The 19,085-nt window shown below is 44.3% G+C and overlaps 1 protein-coding gene across 4 annotated transcripts in view; it reads right to left on the bottom strand.

Moving 5' to 3' along the window:
• Positions 1 to 8,675, bottom strand: part of ACY1 (aminoacylase 1) — a 33,186-nt gene extending 24,511 nt beyond the window's left edge. The window contains exons 1-4 of one of the 4 annotated variants that reach the window (XM_066614018.1): positions 8,416 to 8,675; positions 6,430 to 6,470; positions 6,163 to 6,310; positions 105 to 169 (exon numbers count right to left, since the gene is read on the bottom strand). In XM_066614018.1, coding sequence (XP_066470115.1) covers positions 105 to 169; positions 6,163 to 6,280 — 183 coding nt within the window. In that variant the 5' untranslated portion in view covers positions 6,281 to 6,310; positions 6,430 to 6,470; positions 8,416 to 8,675. Of the gene's footprint in view, positions 1 to 104; positions 170 to 6,162; positions 6,311 to 6,429; positions 6,471 to 8,213; positions 8,270 to 8,415 lie in introns of those variants that run through there. The other 3 variants (XM_066614019.1, XM_066614020.1, XM_066614021.1) reach the window with 3 other exon arrangements.
• Between the last annotated feature and the right edge of the window lie 10,410 nt (positions 8,676 to 19,085).

Genomic DNA, 19,085 nt, shown 5'->3' with positions numbered 1-19,085 from the left:
GAACAAAGCCTCCTGTGTAAAAGATGACTGATACCACCCTCCCCAAGCATAGGGAGACAGTAAGATGGTGGATTCAGGCACATTCTGAGTTTCACATTGCTTACTTCCACTTTCTGACACTGCAGGTCAAGTTCAGAGGCTATTCTCTCCAGAAATTTCACTGCTGCATCTGAAATGAGGACAGAAACCACCATAAATATTAGCACAATACATCATCTCTTTGTTTCAATCACATTTGTATAGCCTCTACAAAACCAACCCCAACTTGTCCTTATTTTAGCATTATCAGCAGAGTACTATCCCAAGATGAACTATAAACTGGAACACAAGATAAAGCAGATCAGACCTAAATGAAATTCATTTGAAGAATATGTTTTGCTTTGCACATATGAACTTGAAGAATGCTCACTTGCTTGACTCCTCAGTTTTCTACGAAGCTTGTTGTTTATCTAGGTTATATATTTTCTTTCTTTATATTTTCTTTTAATTGGGAAAATGCTTTATAGATATCATGATGTTTATCCTGACAAAGGCACACAACAACTAGACTAAAGCCACCTAGTGAATGGTGAGTCATGGGTAGTAGATCCATTCTATCTACTGGACCATGGTTTTTGTTGTCCAAGATAGTATCTAAGAATTGGGTGATATGATATGTTAATATAACCTGAATTCTCCTTCACAGCGGCTAAGAGTATTTCATAAACACAGAGGATTTTAAGGTATCATCTAGGAATTTACTTACACTCAAGCCTCCCAAATCTTGTCAATTATGGGCATCCTGAGCGAGGGGATGGTCAACCTGGTTTTGCTGATGGCTACAGACAATGGTATAGGGCAGCAGTTCCCAACCTGTTGTTCCCCATGCTGCAAATGCAGCACACAGCTTCCAAAAGTGATTGACAATTATGGGCCCAATCCTATCCAATTTTCCAGAGCTGGTGCAGTTGTGCCAGTGGGGTGTGCGCTGCATCCTGAGGCAGAATGCAGGGGCAGTCACTTGGGCCTCCTCAAGGTATAGGAACGTGTGTTCCCTTACCATGAGGCTGCACGTGGCTACACCAGAGCTGGAAAGTTGGATAAGATTGGGCCCTAAGTCATCACCAGTTATGTCCAGTTTTGGAGGCCCAAAACACTGCTACAAAAAGAAGAAAGGGGATCAGGACAGGCAGGAGGGCTTTTCCCAGTACACTAAAACTGCCTGCTGCTAAAACTACTGAAGCTCTTCCCACTGCATCAAGCCTCCAAGAGCCGTTCGGAGAGGCATTTTCTCCCTGCTGCGCAATGGGCGTCCCGCAACACGCCAGCAAGTGCCTCATGATGCTCGAGGGTGTCATGACAGACAGTTAAGGAACAACAGCAACAGGGACTTGCACCATTTTTTTTTCTTATCTGAAGTCTAGAGTGAGATGGGAAAAGGCCCCTGCCCCTCCTTTCCCTTCTACTATGAATGTTGTTTCAAGGAGAGTTTAATTAAAAAAAATACTGCCAGGAAATGGGCAAGAGCCATATTAAGATCACTCATTTCTGAAAGGTTCTCAAGATTTGTCAGTGCTGTTAGTTCATATACTTGCCATATATTGCAACCTTACATATGTCCACACACAGCAAGAGTGACAGACCCCGGCAAGCACTGTGGGAACAATCCAAAGATTGGAAGCTTGCACAGAGCAGCGCTGCCCCACTTTCTTTGGGAAAGGGGGTTCAATACTGAGGGCAATTTCTGCAAGGATGATGGGGACAAGTGCACAATGCTGACTGTGCCTGGACAGAGTTAAGTCTTTTGCAAAGCTGGCTCTCCTTTTGGGAACTCACTCTGTTTCAGAATCTTGTACGTGGGCCTCTTAGACCCAGCAGGGCAACACAAAAGGAAAAAAAGTCTTTTGCTTTCACACTGCGGTTCCTCTCAGTAGTTTACTTGGCCAAGCAAACAGAAAACAGACCTTATTAAGTCTCTTTTGATGGATTCTCCTCCCAGCAGGGCCCCTCTGGCAAAACAGGAAAAAAAAAACACCACCAAAACATCTATTCTTCCTGCAGCTTTGCTTGCTGAAGTCCTCTGGTGCAACCCTCCTGTAGCCTTCCTCTCCTTGGACGCAGGGAACAATTCATACAGTTTTGTCCTGCTTAGCTCAGAGATCTCAGGAGTTTGTGGTTACTGAGTCTAGACTCTACACTAAGAACTTCAGCCCTTCCCCATGTCCTGCACGCCCCATGAATTCATGTAAAAACTTTCTCCATGGAGAATTTTTTTCACCCATGATACTTAAACTGGCTTTTATGTGACCTCCTTCTTCTGCAAACTGAGGTTAAAAAAACATTGAAACACTGAAACACTCTTCTTTTTATCTCACAAAATTTGTAGGATGTTTACATAGCCCGCGCTGAGGAAGTTATTGATATCACGAATGAAAAAAAATGGTTACTGGTTTGCTTGATATCCAGTGTATGTATGTTATAAAAACCCATTCATGTCCATCTCTAGTGTAAAATTAAAGTTTGTTTCAAAACCACTTTGCAATATCATGTTTCCACCAGATCTAGTGGCATCTAGATAGGTGGTGAGCATGTGCAAAGCCTGAGCTAGGCTGCTCCACCCATGGCAAGCCAGATATGTGCACCCTCTGCTACATGCAGGGTTCAGCATGCAATCAGACGAGTTTGTTTTGTTTTTGTTTTTTGGCACATCCCAATGTACACTGAAACCTAAATCCTACACCTGGTAGCAGATGTATAAGCCTAACTCATGGATGACTGGCACTCCATTCCTGCTTTTCAAACACTTTCTCATAGCCACCATGCAGCAATGCACATGTTGACAATGTCTTTTCAATCAAAACATTTAATATCACAGAACTTTGCCTGTGGTTTATCCTCGCCACAACCCACCCCTCCATATCCCAAGCCCTGCTGTTCAAATGTACCAAGTGAACTAGGGATTCAGTCTTCAAGCCACTTATTTCACAGCAGTCCCACAGGCTTCAGTGACCCTACATCAGATTAGGCAATGTGGGAACTGGAACCTATGTTACAAGATGATTTGCAAGGGTAAATTTGCCAACTTAGAGTCCACTGAGGATGAAAGTTCACATGACTGCAGCTCAGCATCTGGCTCAGCAAGATGGATGGGAGCCAACATATACTTTAAACAACAAAAATTTTGTTTCAGCTGAACTCACTTGAGTGCTCAATGAATACAGATTTACTCATGTTGCCATGAAAACAAGGCTTAAGCCCCCTCACTTTGTGACTCATTAATTCTTCAGGATAACAGAAGGGCATTATTTGTTTGAAGTAAAGTCTGGAATGTAGACTTCACTCAGCACCCAAGTCCAAAGAGCAGCCAAGTCTTTCCTGACTCCATTGGGGTCCTGATCCACAAGTTAAGGAACACTGTTTTTGAGGATACCCCTGCAGATTCTGAAACATTTCCCTCTAGACTAGTAAGATGAATGTCAGATATGGTCCTGGGAGGCATGGGTTCAAATCCTGACTTAATTATCAGTTCATATGAGCAGTTATCAAGTCATTCTTTCTCAGCCCTAGCTTCCCAACCACACAATGAGAACAAGAAATTTCACAGGTTTCCACACGCCCCCAACCAGGAGTAATGAAATTAGAATTGCAAAGCCCTTTGCAAATGTAATGTGCTATAGAAACCATGAGTAATTTTTCACAGTCACAGGTTTTATATAACTTTATAAAAAGCTCTGTTGATTCAAAAAGTTGCAGGAGCACTAGTAGTAGTTCTGTGCTCAATTCTGTAATCTGTATGGTATTCCAAAAGATGATCACTCTTGCTTTGGGGATTTCAACTTTTGACTTTGGGCTCTGTTCACCAAAGGGTTTGTAGGTCTTGGTTCATTTCCCTAACAACAATTATATTTCTATCTTGTAATTATGGAAATCTCATTTTCTGTAGTTTTTTTTTTTTTTTAAAGTTCTAACAATTCAGAGATGCAACCAGCTTTGCAAGTATCATGGGGCTTCTGATGTGAATTTATGGTTTTGTCCCATGTAACAAAAAATTATTTTTGAAACTCAGGAAAGTTTCAAAATTTGTTTGTAATTCAGCACATTGGTCTGTTGTTCAAGGGGAGAAAAAGACAAAATTCCCACTGGACACACTCAACTCTTTGCATATTCATAAAGGAATTTCTCTTTAAATTCGTTTTGTTTGTAGGTGGTGTTAGAACACAATCCAATAAAGGCTTAAGTATATTTAATCAGCCAAAGCCTAGGTGACCAGATATAATGGAAAACAGAGTGCCATACCTTTAACAATTGCATGGAAGAGGGAATTTTGGCAGGTGCAGCTTTTTAAACCATTACCTGTTGAGCTGCACCTGCCAAAATTACCTCTTCTCTACAGTGGTTAAAGGTATAGGCATTCTGTCCTCCACTGTATCTGGTCACTCTGGACAAAGCTGCAGTCCTATGCACACTTACCTAGAAGTCTCACTGAACATAGTGGAATTTACTACTGAGTAAACATGTCTAGCTATAAGTTGCTTAACTATAATTTGTGGCCCTAATGGTTTGGACAGCATCCTGCCCATTCAATTTTCACTTCTCTTCCTAAATGTCTCTTACTACTTCTAGTATTTACTGTTTCAGAGCAGTGAAGGAATTCTGGACATCAAATGCTGGGAATGGAAACTAAGGACTGGTTCTCACTGGGGGGAGGGTAAGCCTATGTATGGGCTGTACCACTACAGATTGCAGGTAAGCACTCATTAGATAGACTGTTTTATCATACAAACGATATTCTGAACATGGATAAATGAATGTTGGGGAGAAGGACTCTTCCTAACATACTAGTTTTCTATGTGCAGGAAGTTTATTGCAACATTCCTTGAATTAAAGCATGCTTGTTTTATGATTTGAGTTGGAAACAGGAGAACGAGAAGCCTTCTGAATTAACGGAAAGTAACTATTATTGTTTACTATTATCTTTTATTTATCATGTTTTGTTTGCATGTTTTTATTAAAAATTCAGTACAATTATCCCCCCCCCCCCAAAAAAAAAAAAAGTTTCTTTTCTCACAGGGCTCTTATTAGGCTAATATGCAGTTTTGGGCTCCTCAGAGAAATCGTTACATACAAATATACAGATAAATTTAAAAAAAATACACTGACAAAAACTGCTCAAGAAAATTAAGCTCTCAGTCAGTATGGCTGATCAATTTGCAAAGACTAATAACAGACTTGCCAGGAGACCAAACAAGACCACCAGAAGGAAGACTTCTGGGCAGCCAAAGTCCCATCTCTCAAAGGTAAGAAATTTCTAACATACAGATGGCCAAGAAACCAAAATTATGTCATCATAATCACTTGACAAGGATCAAGCAGACCTTCACAAAACTCTGACTCAATGCTGCCCCTAAGAAGAGAACAATTTAACACATTTTTCCATTATTCATAAAAGTGCTAAGGGGCAACTGTAAGCAAAATCTGTTAATATGGGAACAAAACTGTACAATGCACTTAGAATGCACATGTACAAAAGGTTTCCAAAAATATAAAGATCACATGAACAAAACTACAGAGCTGGACTTAAAAGAATTTATTTGGAACAACAGGCAAGGATGAACATTTTTTTTCCAACTGGATAGAATTTTTGTTTTTTAGACTGTGCGGCCTCCTCTATATTTGACAAATCTGTTCAAAACATTAAAGTCGGAACAGGTGATAAACCTTGTTAGGTGGAAATCTGGAAATCAGTTTGTTTTGTTCACCCTGGTAAATGATGTGAGAATATCTCCTCTTAAGTGCTAACACAGCTAACCAGCTTCCCTGGATGTGCTCCTATTGCCTACTAATTGTAGTGGTTTGGGAGGTGGAATTAGACCTGGAAGATCCAGGTTCAAATCCCACCCCCCCAATCATGAAACTTCCTGGGTGACCTTGGGCCAGTCACTTTCTCTCAGCCTCACCTACCTCCCAGGGTTGTTGTGAGGACAAAAAAGAGGGGAGCAGCTGCGTACACCGCCCTGAACTCCTTGGAAGAAGGGCAGTATAAAAATATGAAAAATAATAATAATAAATAATTGTGCAATGTTCTTGCAAAGCCCTAGCAGGGAGACAGTACTGTACTCAGAAGGCTGAAATACAACTTTGCCTTTCTAAAATGAAGGAAGAAAGAAATATTGGTCTCCATACCATAATCAGGCTCTGGCTGGACAGTCTTGATTCTCAGATACTCCCGAAAAAGAGTGACTGATGGGTCTTCCTTGGGGTCCTTTTCCCCAGGCCTTTTAGGGTCTTTCTCTGGCAGCATATTAGCTTCCCCTGTCAAAGTGTTAGAGCCCTGTGTGAAATAAGACAGGGGAAGACAGGAAGTGGGGATCAGGAAAAAAAAGAATACAACTGTTTCCTATAAACTGTTCAGCCTGGAATTTGTTGCTGAAAGTATTAACTTATACAAACCACAGTGAATTACTGCTGCGTCTTCTCTCACTTCGCTGAGCCTATAGCAACAGGAGGAAATTGCCATTTGTTACCAGGTGGCACAAATAATTGATCTGTGACTGGGTTAGTTCCAAAATCATGACAGTTTGAAAACATTCACACAAAAGCATACATTTAGCATCGACTCTGAAGCTGAGCTCAGCACCAAAGTCATCATCATGCCCAGGCAAAAGGGTTTTAATCAAGGTTTTCTGTCAGTTCCATAATACCTCACATTATGACATCTGAAGAATCCAATTTGGAAATAAGTGTATGGTTTCCACAGAGGTATTCTCTGATACCTTGTACGAAGACAACTCGTATTGGAAACAAGATGCTGATGTAAGTACTAGAATGACTGGTGATCTGTTCTACCTAGATGGAGATCTTCAAGTAGACAACTACATAAAAGGCACGTGCGTCAAATGTTGAAAAAACACACACAAAAGGGAAAACAGACTTACATATTGGAAGTAGGGCTGCACCTCTACTTTAACTCACAAGCTCTTTGGCTTTAGTGGCTACATCCCAGACAGAAATCCCACAGCCAGTGTTACTTGGTAATGCGTGGGAGAGCTGCACCTGTTGAATTTCTGCCTGGCACGCAACTAACAAAGCGAGAGAGACTCTTTGTTTAAAAAATTGTGGCAATGTGTTGAGAGCAAAACTAAAAAGTGCACTCAAAAAAACCTACTGTGGGAACTCTATAGTACAAAACTCTAACAGCCTGGGTCTTCCAAAGAAATATCATGATGCTACATGACACTGAGAATCAATACCGTCCCTGTTGAGAAATCACTTCACTGACTGAAATGGACGGGAGGTGGACATGAGTTGTGTTTCATATACAGGCGTGCATCACTTAACAACTGTTCGCTTAATGATGGGCTGCATATATGATGGTGGTCAAAGCACAATAAAGATGCTCTTAATGAGGCAATTGTGTCTCTCACAGCCTGCAAAAGACTGTCTGTTTACACAACAAAGAGGCTCTTAATGCAAAGAAGAGGCTATCTCCAGCAGCCTGTGCAACCAGTTAGTGTCTGACAGGGAGTGTCTGTTTACACAACAAAGGCAATAGACTGGACTGAATGTTCCCTTAATGACCTAATCGCATAACAACGGGGATAGGAGAACATAAACCCATCATTAAGTGGTGCACAGTGGACAACATTACGCCATTCCTGCCCAACGTTGCATATGCACAACAGGGATAAAATGTGCACACCTGTGAGCTGGGCAAAAGGGGTTAAGGCTGCAATCCTCACCACACTTTCCTGAGAGTAAGCCCCACTGAACAAAACAGGACTTACTTCTGAGTAGACCTGGTTAAGTCTTGTGCCCTCACTGCGCTAAACATAAGGTGCCGTATGCAGCAAAAGGGCCTGGCAAGAGGGCAGGCTCCTAAATAGGCATTTGCCTGATCTAGGTGCCTCAGAAGGAGTTGCACCCACACCAGGCAGAGAAGAACTTTCCACCAGTGACTCCTAAGGTGGGGCTGTGGCAATGGAGAGAGTGCTGCAGAGGATGGCTTAGGACCGTTCCCCCTGGAGTGAAAGGAGGGGTGAAGGAGAGGCAGGTGGAGACTCTGGGGCTGTGGAAGCAGCCAGGGCTGCGGCGGGGAGGGGGAGGGCCAGTACAGCTGCGAAGGGGTGGGTGCAAAGAATGGGGGGGGAGTGGTGCCTTCCTGGGGAGTGGGGGGGCAGGAGTACAGCAACCCGCAGTGCTGCCCTGGGGGCTGCTCCGATCGGAGGGAGTCCCACCTGCACAGGCACTTCTCCCGCACGGCCACCGCCTCCCTCCTGCCCGGCCGCGAAGTAAACAAGTAGTTCCGCAGGCACCTCGGAGCGGGCTGGCCTCTTCCTCCCTCCACCCGCTCGCAGGCGGAGGCGGTGCCAGGCGCTGCAGCTGCTCCCGGGCCAGCAGCGCACCGTGCGCCCCCCTCTCGGCTCTTCTCTCACCCACCTCTCCGGTCGCGGCGCTGCCTCGCTCCCGCCCTCCTCGCCGACTCTGCTGCACCCTCGGCGGCGGCGGGGCGGGCTGGGCTGGGCTGGGCTGGGGAACGGTCCTGCCTCCAGGCCGCCCGCCAGCCGCCCGCAGGGCCAATCCCTGCTGCAGCCCTGCCCCGTCCCGCGCCGGCCAGGGCCTTCTCCTGCCGCACGTGGGTAGACCAGCCCCGCCAGGAGAGGTGCGGGCACGCAGGGCTGCTTGCCCACCCGCAAGTCCGGCTCGGGGGCGGGCGAGGGGTGCGCCCTGCGCACTGGGAGCCTCTCGGGGTGGCCTGGGGCTGCTGCACCCCCCTGACCCCCATCCCTGCCCAGCTGCTGCCCTCCACTAAAGGGCAGGTCCCAAAATAGCCTGGCAGGTCCAGCCAGAGCCCTTCTGCAGTGAGCACTTTCTCGTCCGGTGGCACAAGCCTTGGCACTGAACACACTGGGGGTGGTGCGCGTGGTGTGGGCTGCTGCAAGTCTCTGGTTCGCATTCGGCCAACGGAGGGCCCAGTCCTTTCCAGCACTGATGCAGCCCTGAGCCACGGGATCAAACATTTCCCTACCTTGAGGAGGCCTCCGTGACCCCCCCCCCCTACAGGATGCAGCACATGCCCCATTGGCACAGTTGCACCAGCGCTGGAAAGTTGGATGGGATTGGGCCCCCAGACCAGAAAGTGCTCCTAGGTGTGCCACTCAGTTTATAGACTCAGTCCAGTAGCATACCTGGCCACTGTGCCTCCCAGGGGGGGACACTTACAGGGGGTGCCACTCCCATCCAGTGGGTTCTGATGGTCAGGTGACCATGAATCCAAAGGCCAGCACAGAGTAGCAACTGGGAATCAGAAAGGGAAGGTCTGGGACAGACTCTTTCCACCATGAATAGACGACCAGTCATGGTCTAACTGACCAATCTTGCAGGGTTGTAGTGAAGATAATCAGATGAATGGAAGAACCCATGGGGGGGATGAGTGGGATATACCATTTAGTTACAACAATAGCTAGAACTTGTGCAGCGCTTTTGCATGTTCCAAGCACTTTGTGTTTGTTTCACAACCTTGTGAAATCCTTACAACAAACCTCTAAAGCAGGGGTCTCCAAACTTTTTGGCCAGAGGGCCACGTGAAATATCTGGCGCAGTGCTGAGGGCCGGAAAAAAAATTTAAATATAAAATTTAAATAAATAAATTAGAGATGGAACTTAGATGAATGAATGGGCTCATTCACTCAGGCTCTCCAGCCCTCAGAACACCCTCCAGATGCAATCAGAGCACAGCTCTGGTCATGTTCAGTCGAGTGGGCCAGAGGCTTTCAGGGGACAAGAGGCTGGCCGCGGGCCCGCTAGATGCTTGGGCCACATCTGGCCCCTGGGCCTGGGTTTGGAGACCCCTGCTCTAAAGGAGCTGAGAGTATTTAGAAAGAGTATATTTCTAATATATAAAGAACCATTTTTTATTAATTTAGCTTACTGTGTGAATGGGTTTGTGAACTTTTTTTCAAAATCAGTGTGTATATATATATGCTAAGAAAGCTTGATTCACCCAAAGACACTATGGATGAAATCCTGTACACACTTTGCTGGGAGTAGGTCTCATTGAACATGATGGGCCAAACACTTCTGTGTAGACATGCATAGGATTGCGCTGTACTGATGCAATCCTATATATCCTTATTGTTGAACTCAATGGGACTTACTTCTGAGAAAATATGCACAGTATTGGGCTACATAGTAGAAACAAGATTTGAAGCAAGGACTTTCTCAGTAGCTGCTATGCTAAATCATCTCTTGTTGTACTTTTCAGGTAAGATATGTGAACTGCTTTTTGCCCTTGGGAAAATTACTATTTGGGCCCTTTCGCTGTACATTCTAGACCCAGTAACAAGAAAACTATCTCGCAGGCTTGGATCTTTGGTGTTCATCCTTCACACCTCTCAGCACAACAGTGCTGGATCAGCAATCGCTGGCAATTTTGACACATGTACATTCCAACTTCCAGACAAATCTCCAGAATTAGTCTGTATCTTGGGAACTTAGTGTATACCTAAAAAGAGAAGATGCTGTACAAGAGTAAAACTAACAAAACTTTACAATCTAACTATACACATAAAGGAAAGGAGTGAGGACAAAGGAAAGACAATGGAGGAAGAGAGACGCTTGTTTGCATCCATTGAGTGGGAGACAGACTCAAGAGCAAGGTACATCTGATCAGACCCATTTTATGCCACTTGTTGGAAAGTACTTGGCATGATGATTAAATGGCCTGACCATATTATTGTTGTTTAAGTCTCATGATATTTTGGGGGAAGGGTGAGAGAGAGAGAGAGAGACTTCATTCGGTCTAGAGGCTACATTTTGCACATCCTCCTTTCAGATTATTTTCATTCAGTTCCTTCCAAGCCAGTTTGCACAACAGGTGACCCACCAAACCAAACACTTTCCACTAACCATGCATATTAGCTCACTTAATTAAACTGTCTCAATGGCACATACTGGAACCTGTGAAGTACTTTACATACTGCAATACATGCCTAACTGGTTGATTGCATCCACCTTAGTAAATCACAGATTGTTCAATCCTGTTCTAAGCCAAGGGAGTGCTGCTATCTTTGGAGGTTATGGAGCAAACACATGTAATGTAATAAGCAAAAGTGTGAAACAAAATCTCAGTCATTTTAACAAAAACCAAAAACAGCAGAGACTGAGGTATTGAGGTGGGATGCTTAGGCTAAAATGCCATACCTGCCTTCCTGGGACTTAGCCTCACTGAACTAAATGTGATTTACTTCTGATTAGAAAAGCATAGGATTGTGCTGTTAGTCATTTTCCCTGCTGACAATGCTCAGAATCACACACACATAACTCACTAGGTTGCTCATTAGCTTCCAGGATTCAACATTCAGTTACACAAAGCAGGGCCAGCTTTAAGCCAATTGGACCAATTGCTCCGGACTGGGCCCCACACTAGGGTAATCTGGTCTTGTCAAATATACATTGCAACTGACATTTTGAATTTTTTTTCTAAACAAAAAACCCAGTATTTTTACTAAATCATTTCACAGTCATTAAAACAAGTGGTTTTGTAACTATTTAATTTTCAAAGGTAATCTAGACATTTTGTTTGTTTACTTGTTGGCTTACATGTATGCAATATTAAAATGTGCTTAGATTAGATCCCTTTGGTCCATTAACTCAAATGCATTTTTTAAGCGCACATTTTGATTGCTTTCCATTCTACCATAAAGATACAAAGTCCATAATAAATTTTATTTATATCTCTAAAATTCTACAGACCTTGGCTGTGAACCTGGAGCCCCACAAAAACATGTTTCCAGTTGGGCCCCACAGATCCTAAGGCCAACCATGATCCCAGGGGGCAGAGAACAGCTCAGGGGGAGAGATTTTGCTGAGGAAAAAAAGTAAATATTCCTCAGAACTCTCCCTTCCACCCCAAAGTCACAGCCTCTCATGGATGCTTTTCATTTTAAAATTATGGTTGGGAATTTATTTCCATAAATGTATTGGCACAAACCATGTGATTGATCCTGTCATATCAAAGTTTGATATCAAAATTATAGTGCAATGATGATGAAATACATTTGAAGAAAGTTGTGTCACTTTGAAAAACAGCTACATATTTGTTCTAACCTGCTGCTGGTAGTATTTAGCATTCATCAGGTTCTTTGCAGTGCAAACCTATGCATGTTTACTCAGTAGTAAATCCCGTTGTGTTCATTGGGGCTTATTCCCAGGAAAGTGCGTGTTGAATTGTAGCCTGAGCTGCAACCCTATACACACTTGGGAGTAAATCCCACTGAACTCAGTGGGCCTTTTCTGCACTTTAAGGGCCTAGTCCTATCCAACTTTCTAGTGCCAGTGCAGCTGCAACACAGCCCTGAGGAAGGGAAAAAATGCTCCCTTTACCTGAAGGAGGCCTCCATGACTGCTCCCCTACTGCAGGATGTAATGTGCACCTTTGGCATGGCTGCACCAGTGCTAAAAAACTGGATAGAATTTGGCTTCGAAATATTTAAAGCACTCCAGACACATTATCGTGTTGTAATTCTTACAACAACCCGGTAGAAGAATGGATGCCTGAGGTTGAAGTCAAGAGATAGTGGCAAGCCACTAATGAATTCATGACTCATGTCAGATTTGAATTGGGAACTTCCTAAGTCACAGCTCACATTTTGAGCTGCTGGCTACACCAACAGACTTCGCGTGCACCCTCTAATTACGGACAGATTTTGCTTTAGCAACACTCTCTGCAAGGCCTACTTTTTTATTTCCTAGCCTAACAATAACCCACAGTGAAATCCTGCTCCATATGTTTAATGCATCGTATTTTTTACAGTACATCACTTCTGAGATGTGATTTCATGTGACACGTAAACTCTCTCTCCTCAATTATTTATACATTGAACTTTATGCAGCAGAGGTTGGTACACTCAAAATGGCCAAGCTGTCAGGACCAGTCACATCTTTCTTGCACAAGTTGCTCCATTTGGTAGATCTGCAGGTGCTGCTGTGCTCGCCCACCCTGTGTTGGAGGAATCTCTTAAAACTGGTTTCCTCCTTTAGGGGGGGAAGCAGAGTAGCTTCAGCAGCAGACCCCCCCTCTTGCTGGGAATCAACCCAGGGAGCCTCCCACACCTGGCTGATTGCTAATCAATAAACACAGACAACAATGGCTTGTTGAAGTTTCAAAAGAAAGTCATTTACTCACGGTTCCAATAGAAGTATGGTTACAGCATCCGAATATGTTCAGAGGTACTCTAACTTAAAAGATAACAAGGCCCTGAAGCTGCCTTGTCCTGCGTGCCATGTGGTCAAGATGGCGTCACCAGCAGAGCCCTGCTGGGAGCGGCGATCTTGTCTGCTCAATGGTCGTGAGGAAGAGAGCAAGAGGGTGTGCTTGGAGCGAAGGGAAGGTTAAATAGGGTCTGGGGCCACACCCCCACATAGGTCATCCAACGGGGACAGGTAAATTGCAAAGGACACTGGGCTATAGCTTAACCCTTTTTAGGACAGTATCCTGCCACCTGTGGAAGCAGACGGAGTTGTACCAACTCCAACACCTGCCCCCATTTCCTCTATCACAGGGAAAACTAATGTGAAAGGGAAGAAAGTGCCTGTCAGTGGCGGCACTAGGGTTTGCGTCACCCGGTGTGGGATGCCAGCGCATCACCCCCCATGCAGTGGGTGGGGCAACACCCCAGGTGGTGGGCGTGGTGATGTACCATCACTCCACCCCCACTGGTTTTTTGGCTGTACCTTTTGATAGAACAAAGAGAACACATTCTGCATGAAATTACACACTGATTGATATATAACATGATGGTGTTATTCCTCCAAATTAGGATTTTAGTGATTTTGGTCACTACTGGTATCACACACACACAACTCGGGTGTCACTAACACCTTATTGTAGCAGTTCTCAAACTTTTAGCACTGGGACCCACTTTTTAGAATGAAAATCTGTCCAAGATCCACCAGAAATGATGTCATGGTGATAATGACATCATCAGGCAAATTAAAATAAATAAGTATAAATAATTAAAGTAAAACAAATAATTAAATAAGCAGAAGTCAGCCCTGTTGCACCAAGTGAATCTCCTCTGTAGCCTGCCTACAATAACACCCCCCCTCCAAAACCAGTAAGGTTTTCAGCCCTACCCAGTGCCCAGTTCAATTTAAGAACTTCTGTTTGAACCAGATCAGTCAGGATCCACCTGGCTTTGCAAGTCTCAAAAAAATTCACCTTATCAGCTGAAGCCTGTTTTGATCCTTTTTAGTGGGGGGGGGGGCTGCCTTCTGGAGCACTTGTTTAGCTTCACCTTTTCTTCCACACCAGCCGAGGCACATTTGCTTACTCATGAGTAAACTCAACTGTGAGGCTTAGTTTCGCTTTCCATAGGGCTCAATACATTCATCTGCTTGGAGGGAGGGACTTCCTTCTCAGGTGTTTTTGGGGGCTGCATTCATTGGATCAGGACCATTCTGGTGTTGTTGGATTCCTCTCAGCCTGCCCTTTCCGATGGACTAAGGCAAGTTCACCTACTCACAAGTAAATGCACGATACGGTTCACTTTCCATAGGGATCCATGCATTTTTGTTCTCCAGGTTTTTGGCCATAAATTTTGATAGGAGATATTTCACTCAGGTTTTTTTGCATTGCATTCCGCTCAAAATTCCACATCCAATGGTATACAATATGATGGAGTTACTCCTAACCACCGCAATTTTAGTGTGTCACCCACCAGTGTGCGTCACCCCCCAATGCAGCCCCCTAGTGATGCCACTGGTGCCTGTAGACTGGTTTTCTTTGTGGAGGACTATGAAAGGAGACGTCAAGTAGTATAGCAGCAGGACCTGGGGTCCCCTGCACACCTTGGTGAATGTGGAGGGATGCAACAAAACTTTGCAACCTTATAGGAGCTTCTTGAGTGTGTCAAGGGGACATACTGCAGCTGGAAACCAATTTCTTTATCTGAACCACTATGATATGGGACAGAAAATCTCCCTGGTAAGCAACTGCTTTTATTCATATATATAGCACATTAAAAAAAATTAAAATGGCCAGATCCAGAGTCCATTTAGAAAACAGATGAGCCATGATTGTGATATATCACATTTATTCTTAATTTGATATACCACAGACACAGTTCCTCTGTTTGAAACACTAGAACATTATGTACACCAATTTGCAATTTCATATCATACTTGAAGCTGCCAAACACACATCTACTTTAATACAATGTACAGACTTCATAGAGATGGCTTGTGGAACTCTGTGTCCTCAGTTTAGCACTAATCCTGCTTTGTTGTATAGTTTGGATGAGGATGCACAGCTCTATAGGAGTGCATCAGATGCAATCATTCTAGTCCTATGGGTACTGGATAAGCATTATGATGTGCAACTGTACCAGCTACATACAGGCATCACTTTTGCTAGACTGGAACTATGGTCTTCTACAATGGTTCTCAGCCCATTTGAGTAATAGGCAACTTGCAATATACCATTCCCTGTTACTAGTGTTACTTTCCTTCACATCAAAATATTAAAGATATGAAACAAAAATCGTATAAACAGTCTACTTTTAATAGATACTTAGATTCTTACGGACTATTCCATTGCATCTGATGTATTAAGCATTGTATTTTTGTATTGGCAACCTTCAGTCTCGAAAGACTATGGTATCGCGCTCTGAAAGGTGGTTCTGGCACAGCGTCTAGTGTGGCTGAAAAGGCCAATCCGGGAGTGACAATCCCTTCCACACCGGGAGCAAGTGCAGTCTGTCCCTGGTCTGTCTCCCTGGCTATGGGCCTTCCTTCTTTGCCTCTTAGCCTCAGACTGTTGGCAAAGTGTCTCTTCAAACTGGGAAAGGCCATGCTGCACAGCCTGCCTCCAAGCGGGCCGCTCAGAGGCCAGGGTTTCCCACTTGTTGAGGTCCATCCCTAAGGCCTTCAGATCCCTCTTGCAGATGTCCTTGTATCGCAGCTGTGGTCTACCTGTAGGGTGCTTTCCTTGCACGAGTTCTCCATAGAGGAGATCCTTTGGGATCCAGCCATCATCCATTCTCACGACATGACCAAGCCAACGCAGGCGTCTCTGTTTCAGCAGTGAATACATGCTAGGGATTCCAGCACGTTCCAGGATTGTGTTGTTTGGAACTTTGTCCTGCCAGGTGATGCCGAGGATGCGTCGGAGGCAGCGCATGTGGAAAGCGCTCAGTTTCCTCTCCTGTTGTGAGCGAAGAGTCCATGACTCGCTGCAGTACAGAAGTGTACTCAGGACGCAAGCTCTGTAGACCTGGATCTTGGTATGTTCCGTCAGCTTCTTGTTGGACCAGACTCTCTTTGTGAGTCTGGAAAACGTGGTAGCTGCTTTACCGATGCGCTTGTTTAGCTCGGTATCGAGAGAAAGAGTGTCGGAGATCGTTGAGCCAAGGTACACAAAGTCATGGACAACCTCCAGTTCATGCGAAGAGATTGTAATGCAGGGAGGTGAGTCCACATCCTGAACCATGACCTGTGTTTTCTTCAGGCTGATTGTCAGTCCAAAATCTTGGCAGGCCTTGCTAAAACGATCCATGAGCTGCTGGAGATCTTTGGCAGAGTGGGTAGTGACAGCTGCATCGTCGGCAAAGAGGAAGTCACACAGACATTTCAGCTGGACTTTGGATTTTGCTCTCAGTCTGGAGAGGTTGAAGAGCTTTCCGTCTGATCTGGTCCGGAGATAGATGCCTTCTGTTGCAGTTCCAAAGGCCTGCTTCAGCAGGACAGCAAAGAAAATCCCAAACAAGGTTGGTGCAAGAACACAGCCCTGCTTCACTCCGCTTCGGATGTCAAAAGGGTCTGATGTGGAGCCATCGAAGACAACAGTGCCCTTCATGTCCTTGTGAAAAGATCTGATGATGCTGAGGAGCCTGGGTGGACATCCAATCTTGGGGAGAATCTTGAAGAGGCCGTCTCTGCTGACCAGGTCGAAAGCCTTTGTGAGATCTATGAAGGCTATAAAGAGTGGCTGTCGTTTAAGCACTGTATTAAGTATTAAGCATAAGCAAATGTATTAAGCATAAGCAAATGATAAGTGCACATTATGTTTTCCAGGGCCAGCCCAAAACATTTAGCATCTGGGTAGAAAATCCAAATGGCATGCTCCTTCCACTAATTAATATGGGGCATAATTGACTGGGAAGCTCCATGAATATGAAAATGAAAGTTCATTTGAATGAGGGTTGTTGAGGAGTTTTTCTAACAAATTTTGTCCCAATGCATCAGGTTTTTTTCTCCCACTCTACTATTACCCACTCTACTAACTTAGTAGTTTTGAAACTGTCACCTGAGGCAGTCATCTCACTTGGCCTCATAGTAGAGTCAGCTCTTGTTCACTCTTAAGGTCTGGTCAGGAGGTCTGGTCTAGAGGGTTGAGCCTCCATTTGCCTGAAGATAACATCCGAAGGTCGCCAATTTGAGGCCACTGGCACCGTGAATGGCGAGACCTTGAAGCAGCTGACAAGCTGAGCCGAGTTATTCCATCTGCTCTGAGCGTGGGAGGATGGAGGCCAGAATGTGCGACCAGATCAAGAAAGAAACATCTGAATGTTGTGGTTTCTTGAAAGATAGAAACCTTCTTTCAAATTGTAAAAATACCTATGGGGATTTAAATTGCCTGCCTATGTAAACCGCTTTGAATAAAGTCGAGGCGAAATCTGTGGACCAAGAAAGGCGGTATAGAAATACCTGTATTATTATTATTATTATTTATTATTATTATTATAAGACCAAGATGTTGCAATGTAATCTGGAACCAGGGTGAACCCAGGGCATGCTAGTTGAGAAACAGTGCTCTAGTTCTAATGCTGACTCTTAGACCAATATACTTGGATAGAGGGGCAGTAGGATATTTGAGGAAGAATCTTAGTTCAGGGCAGCAGCCTTAGGCTACAATGCTATGCACACTTTCCAGGGAGTAAGCCACATTGATTATAGTGAGACTTACTTCTGAGTAGACACATCAAGGATTGGGCTCTTAATTACTCTGCCTTTTCAATGAGATTCAGGCTGCAATCCTACACTTACCTGGAAGCCCCATTGCCTATAATGGGACTTACTTCTGACTAGACATGCATAGGATTTGGCTCACACTCCATAACATGAAAATACAGTATGCCACCTTGGTTGACTTAACAGACAGAATTGCCTCCTTGTCCAAACTTTAAATGCTTGCCTGGTTTTGCTAATCATTAATGGGACATTTGAACAGAGCTGCATATGATTATACATTATCCAGTCTATGTGATGTTTGTAGCATTTAGAAAAACACATGGTGAAACTGTGCTGCCTTCTTGGTAGGGTCTGGCATGCACCTTTTCTGTGCTTATAATGACCCTTGCTCTGAAAGTTCAGAGGAAGAGAATGGCATTCTTCAATTAAACACCAGGAAGTGTGAACTGGGCTGCCCAAGGCATTTGAGTGTGACCACATTGCAACAGCTCGGCCAACAATCAAGGTCCAAGGACACTTGGTAAGCAGGATCATTTCAGGGTTTTGCTTTAGTCTACAAATGCATTTACACACAGCTTTAATTCTGAATTCTGTCCTATGGCTTTTCCAAAAACCAATTATCACATATCTCTCTCTCTCTCTCTCTCTCTCTGTATGCATTTTGATTAAAACACTTTGAAAGCAAACTTTGCCTGCATTTATATTTGCTCTCTTGCAGAGCATGGTAACATTTCTCCTAATGTTATATTTTTCTGCATTATCTCTGGATCAAGATTAGTACCAACACTCTGATGTGCACTGATCGAGCATTCTGGGCACATAACGTAAGATAAAGTATGTGTGGATCAAAACACAACAACGCCTTGCTGCAGAGCATGTGAGAGTCTCACAAAAATGTCTGGTGCTGGAAAGAAAATCGGCATTGTGGACAACAGGCCCTCTTTTTTTTTTTTTTTTTTTTTACTACGGTGTGGTGTTCAGCGACGACCATCACTGACCTCTGCAGCCATAGAAGTGTGAGCTGCATGGGGCTTTGATTTCAGCTATAAAACCATGCAGCTTACAGGGAAGGCTGGTCATGGAGGCACTGTTGGGATGAGATACCCCCCCATCAACTAGTTATATGCATATTGCAACCA

The sequence above is a fragment of the Tiliqua scincoides genome, chromosome 2, assembly GCF_035046505.1.
Source record: "Tiliqua scincoides isolate rTilSci1 chromosome 2, rTilSci1.hap2, whole genome shotgun sequence".
Classification (NCBI taxonomy): domain Eukaryota; kingdom Metazoa; phylum Chordata; class Lepidosauria; order Squamata; family Scincidae; genus Tiliqua; species Tiliqua scincoides.
Note: the sequence above shows the minus strand (reverse complement) of the source record. Positions and strands in the feature narration are given on the sequence as shown.